The 6,000-nt window shown below is 52.9% G+C and overlaps 1 protein-coding gene across 3 annotated transcripts in view; it reads left to right on the forward strand.

Moving 5' to 3' along the window:
• The window catches only part of LOC114069400 (sodium- and chloride-dependent GABA transporter 2), a 31,400-nt gene extending 26,441 nt beyond the window's left edge, over window positions 1–4,959 (forward strand). For all 3 annotated transcript variants that reach the window (XM_027906157.1, XM_027906172.1, XM_027906166.1), the window contains 6 exons: window positions 474–586; window positions 733–870; window positions 1,935–2,037; window positions 2,612–2,712; window positions 3,133–3,303; window positions 4,464–4,959. In XM_027906157.1, coding sequence (XP_027761958.1) covers window positions 474–586; window positions 733–870; window positions 1,935–2,037; window positions 2,612–2,712; window positions 3,133–3,303; window positions 4,464–4,583 — 746 coding nt within the window. In that variant the 3' untranslated portion in view covers window positions 4,584–4,959. The remainder of the gene's footprint in view (window positions 1–473; window positions 587–732; window positions 871–1,934; window positions 2,038–2,611; window positions 2,713–3,132; window positions 3,304–4,463) is intronic.
• Window positions 4,960–6,000: the final 1,041 nt, after the last annotated feature.

Below are 6,000 nucleotides of genomic sequence, written 5' to 3' on the forward strand. Positions count from 1 at the left end.
AGGGCACCCTCCATTCTGCAGGTTCCCATCCTGCTGGGCAGCTTGGCTCTCTGCCTGCAAAAGCCAAGGAGAAACAAATGCACACTCATGAAATAGTGAGATAAAACAGCTCTGGTTTGAGGTTAATCTAAGCTGCCTGTAAGGGCAAGGGTTGGGGTTAGGCAACTGCTGTCCCTTGTGGGGAAGGTGGTGTATGCCCAGGCTTGAGCTGTGCTTCCTGGGCTCAGAGACTTCCCCTGGCTCCCAGACCTTGAGATGGTGATGCAGCCAGTCCCCTTCCTTCCCTTCCTGCTTTTCCTCCACCCCTCCATGAGTCTGAGCTCCACGGACAGTGCAGGTATAACTGGAGTGAGAGGTTGCACGGCCACAAGCTGTGCCTTGGCTGGGTGGTTGCTCAGGCAGGTCTGCCCCAGCTGTGTCGTGCCGCTGCCCTGCCACTGCCCGCTCTGAAATGAAAGTCCTTCTCCCTGCAGGGCCTGGCCTGGCATTCATCGCCTACCCTCGGGCTGTGGTCATGCTGCCCTTCTCCCCGCTCTGGGCGTGCTTCTTCTTCCTGATGGTTGTTTTGCTGGGACTGGACAGCCAGGTAAAGGTGCAGGTGTAGAGTGATTCCCTGCCAGACAAAAGCCACTGTCTGTCCAGGACAGGCTTCAGCTTGGACGAGGGGGATCCACTGGGGCTGGGAGGCTGGTAAGGATGGGCTGACAGAGATGTGATCTCCGCACTTTGCAGTTTGTCTGCGTGGAGAGCCTGGTCACAGCTCTTGTGGACATGTACCCCAGCATCTTCCGCAAGAAGAACCGCCGGGAGACCCTCATCTTGCTGGTCTCCATCATCTCCTACCTGGTTGGATTGTTGATGCTCACAGAGGTATTTTGGACTCAGGCCACCTGCATGGTGCTTGATGGGACAGAGAGGGTCCTGGTGGGTCGTGGGGTCATGGGGTCGTGGGGCCAAGAGCTTGCTAGTGAGTCCCACCCTGCTGGCCAGCCTGAAGAAGGTTGCCCTGCCCTGCCCATGCCACTCGCATTTTCCCTTCCAGCCCTCACCCCTTCTGCCGGTCACAGTCCCGACACTTCTCCTGCCAAAGCTGACAGCTGGAGCTCTGGACAGCCTATGTTTTGGCTACAGACTTATCTTTACACAAGCCAAACATTTTACAGCTCTAGCCTGTTGCATGGTAAGGGGAGTGTCTTTGTTCTGAATGGAGCTACATGAACACTTGATGTGAGGAAACTCAGTGGGCCTGAGTGTGCCCCTTATCTATTATACTGATATCCTCTGTATTACCCTTGTGATCAATTGCCTTGGAGTCAAACTGTTCTGGTTTAAAACCTTTAAAATAACCTTAACCTACCAGTATATGTGTGTGTACTGATGCTGCCCTGATGCTCTTTGCACTTTCTGTCTTCATCTGGGCATAATTTTGAAAAAGCTGCTTCTGATGTTGCTCCAGCAACATCGTGCCTGGTCTTACTTACCTCCTTTTGGAGGCAACCTTGCAGACCTAAGCAGTGAAACAGCCAGGCTGCACACACAGTTACTTCCCTCTGCAAATTAGGAGTCTAAAGTAAATCAGATGGACTGTGTATCTTCAGGAGGTTTCCATCCTCACTTCCAGATACAAGAGCTGCTTTGATTTTGTCTTCTCCTAAAATATCCCCACAATCTCTGTTGCAGTCTGTTGCCCTGCCCTGAAATGAAGGGCTGTAGAGACTCCTGAGAGCAGGGTTGTTGCATGTCCCCATCAGGCCTCAAGCACAAGGGACGTGCCCTTTGTTGGTGGCTAAAACCCTGCCCCAGAGAGAGGAAGGTGCCTCCAACTCTGGGGAAGATGCTGAGTTTGTTTTCTGCTCTGGCTCTTGCTCTTTGCCTGATTTGTCTTCCCTCTCTCCCTCCCTGTTTCACTTTACTGCCCACTTGTCCCTTCCCAGGGTGGGATGTATGTCTTCCAGCTCTTTGATTACTATGCTGCCAGTGGCATGTGTTTGCTCTTTGTGGCCATCTTCGAGACTCTCTGCATCGCCTGGGTCTATGGTGAGTATGAACCGGGGGGGGGAACCCCAGCTCTGGTCTATCAGGCTCTTGCCTGGTTCATCTCAAAATGCTGGTCTGTAGCTCACTCAACTTGGCAATTGCTTTGCAGTGCAAGGCAGACACCTAAACCCTTGCTTTGGTGCCCCTGGACTCAACCTGAGGGGGGCTTTCTCACAGGAACACCCTGGGGCATCTGCTCAGCAGACATCCCCTGCATGTTCCTATTTGCTCCTGCTTTTGAGGCCTTCCTTCATTGGAGACCTGGAACTGTCTCAAAAATCTTTTCCCAACCTGTATATAGAGAGCTCTGAGACCCTCAAACACTTTTAAGAACCTCTCTCAGCCTTGAACCACTAGACTGTTCTGGGAAGAGAGGAAGTTAGCCCAGGACAAAGACTGAACCTGACCACACTCCTGATGGGCTCCCCAAGAGGACTGTTTGCGAAGCTGAGGCTACTGCCTCATCTTCTGGGGAGCGCCCCAACAGTGGTGCAGCAGGACCCTGCTCTTGCAGACCCCACTGCCTGACTTCCCTGGTAGCAGTGAGGTATCCCATCCTTCCCCTCTTCCGCAGGTGCTGAGCGTTTCTACGACAATGTTGAGGATATGATCGGCTACCGGCCATGGCCCATCATCAAATACTGCTGGCTTTTCATCACCCCAGCTGTCTGCATGGTGAGGGCCCACGGCAACATGAGCTCTGGGGAAGAAGATGGGCAGAGCTGGGTGCCTCTGAGAAACAGACACCTGCATATATGCAGAGGGACGTGCATATGTATAGGGGGTTCTGCGGCCTGTACTATGGGAGCCTCTTGTCCTATGTGCTTGGAGCTTTGGGGGCCAGGTGTGGTGCTGAACAAGGGACAGAGGGGTCTGAATCAGCTGTGATAGAAGTGTTTGCTGGTGAGATGAGCTTCTTGATGCCATGACCAGTGTTGCCCATGGGGGCTGTCCCAGCAAGGCTTGTCGGTTGTTGTCCTGAGTTGCTCTTTGTTACCACAACACTCTGCAGGTGTGTACTCACCAGGAAGATCTCTCTTTGCTCACGGTATTGATTTTCTTTTTTTTTTTTCTTTTACTCTTTCACCTTGCCAGGCAACCTTCTTGTTTTCTTTGATCAAATACACCCCACTGACTTACAACAAGAAGTACGTGTACCCATGGTGGGGTGACACCCTGGGCTGGCTGCTGGCCCTCTCCTCCATGGTGTGCATCCCTCTCTGGATCATCTACAAACTCTCCACCATCAAAGGCTCCCTCAGAGAGGTAAGGAACCAGGGCTCTGGACTGTGCTCTGGGACCAGGGCATGGGCTGTTCTTCCTCGTTGAAGTCCAGCCTTGCAGGGGGATCATTTGTGTGTTGCTGGTTAATTAGCAGGGAATAAATCTATTGAATGAGTCTGTTGCTATAACAGACTTGGTTTTTACGTTCTGTCTTGCTGAAGGGCTGCTCAAAGCTGGCTGTTGCCTTTTGGTGCCCTTTTTTTATTGCTTCTGTCTCTTTGCAAGTACTAATAGGAAAAAGGTCATTAGATGGAGAGGATAAAGATGATCTCCACATTGTCCTTAACCGAGGCTTGAGGACTTCCTCTGAGAAAGCTCCAGGTGCCCTGAACATTGTGGTCAGCTGAGTTCACCAGTCTATGGCTGAGGCCATACGGACAGAGTGGATGGGATCACTGGGGGTTTGGAGTTCCCATCACAGTCTCAGTGCCCTGGATCTACCCTGCTTCCAGAGCTGCTATGATCCATTGCTGGCTGCACTAGATCTCATTGAGAGGGCAGGGATCTGGAAAACCAGACCTGGCTTCAGATGGGCATCCCATTCCTGCCATGGCTTATGGTTTCAGGGAGAGATTTCACAAACAGTCCTGAACCCCCAGGATCCCACCCATTCTCTGCTTCATGCAAGTGTTCAAGAATGTGTTGGGACAGCAATGGGCCTCTGACCCCTGTGTCCATCACAGACAGGGAGGATTGGATGCAGCTGCAGGGGCATGGCAAGGGCCACGTAGCATAATGTGGTATGAGAGTAGCCCCCTACGCACTTGCCATCCCAGTTAGAGATGAAACTGTGTGCACAGGCTCACCCTTTGCAGTCTGTGCTGATGGAGGGGTTGACCTGGAGGTACTTGGTCACCAGCCTTTCTTTGGACTGCTTTGAAGTTCTGGCCTGGAGCAAATGGAGGACAGAGCTGTCCCTCACGTGTTCAGTGCTTGTCTTGGGTGGGACAAGTGGTTGGAAGGTGAGTTTACCCCCTCAGTTTCTGAAGTGCTGACTATCCTTGTTTTGGACATCTTGAGCGTATAGGGATCAGACCTGCAGCCCTGCCTGGCTGGTTGAATGAAACCCATGACTGGAAGCGGAGGGCCCAGATGCCCTTTTGCCCTTGCAACTGTGTTTAGTGCCTGTCTTTGCCTTCCAGAGGTTCCGCCAACTCACCTGCCCACTTGAGGACTTGCCTTCCAGGCCGGGCATGGGACAGCCCCTTCCTGCCACCAGGTCTGGCCTCCTGACGCTGACAGAGCTCGAATCTCATTGCTAGGACTGGTGTGGCTCTCCCTCCCTTCCCCCAGGATGGTTTCTATACAGAATTTACCACCTCTTGGGCAACACAAGGATTCTTCGCTTGCTGAGAAGAGAGGGATTTCTGGGCTGAGCTCATTTCTCTGGAAGATTTTAAGGGCTGAGGAAGAGGCTGTTATGGAGATGGTCTGTGTGGAGTTAGCAATGCACCATAATTCTCTCCCTGGAGAGGGCTTTGAAGGGGCAGTGTTCCTGAGCATCCCCACGCTTCTGGTGGGCAGAAAGGAAGGACTGACCCTGGAATGGAGAGTGTCAGAGAGCCTCAGAGGTGGGGCTCCAGTGTGGACTTTGGGAGCTCCTCCATTCATTTGATTAAATCCATGTTTTCCCCACTAGATCTGTTCTGTCTCAGTTTTGTCTCACCAGCATCCCTTGCTCACGGCGTGTTAGGTGAGATGTGTGTCAATGGAGCTGTGCTTGGCTTTCAGGTCTGGATCTCTGTTGCACTGGCACAGTGGAATGGAAGGGTGGCCAGAGGAGAGGAAGCTTGGTAAGCCCCTGTATGAGGCAGCCCTGGGGTACCCTAGGTGAAGAGAAGAGTGCAATGCCACCTTCTGCTGGAGCCCATGCCCGCTCCCAGACAGAAGTGTCATCTGTGTGATGAGTCACTGGGCTACTCTCGCGGTCTGAGAGAAGCATGGATTAGTGTTTTCTTCTTGCAAGTGAGGGATCATGGGAAGCTTTCCCTCATCTCTTCAGGTTTATGTGTGGGGTTTTTTTATGCTGACTTGCCTTCCATGTGCTCTAGGGCCAGTCATTTCGGTTTTCCTGCATGTGGAAGAAGAGCTGAGTGGTGGAAACGGAATCTGCATGTTATGTCAACAAACAGGGCCCCTTGTTTCCAGGCTGTTTGGGTAAAAAAACCAAAAACAAAACACATAAAAATCAAAGAGTTGGTGTTTCAAGTGCTGTAGACCCAGCATCCGAGGAGGGCAGCCAGAGGACATGTAACCCTGGGAAGCTGGATGGCTCCCAGGAAACCCCGAGGAAGCCGGAGCCTAGACAGAGCTGAGCCAGCGGCCAGAGGCGCTCTGCTTCCCGAAGCACAGACGGATACGGGTGGGCACCACACTGCAGCCAAGGCTTCTGCTGACGCGGGCAGAGGAGGATGCAAATTAAAGCAAATTAAAGCAAATTAGAGCAGTCCACGCCATTAACCACAAGGTGGCCCCAGGACCCCACCTGCCGCCGCCGCTCGGGATAGGGTCCCCGGCTGGGCGACGATGGGACCCCTGGGTCACGATAACCCGGCCATCCCCCTTTCTCACCTTCCCGGTCGCCTGTCGAGGTTTCCTCTGCAGAATCTGCCTCCCACAGGGAACAGTGACCCCAGCTGTGGCTGTGTACTGGTGGAGACTTCTAGGCAATGGCAAATT

This window comes from Empidonax traillii, unplaced genomic scaffold (genome assembly GCF_003031625.1).
Source record: "Empidonax traillii isolate 1590-97213 ecotype Southwest subspecies unplaced genomic scaffold, ASM303162v1 scaffold25:size3598162, whole genome shotgun sequence".
In the NCBI taxonomy this organism is placed as follows: domain Eukaryota; kingdom Metazoa; phylum Chordata; class Aves; order Passeriformes; family Tyrannidae; genus Empidonax; species Empidonax traillii.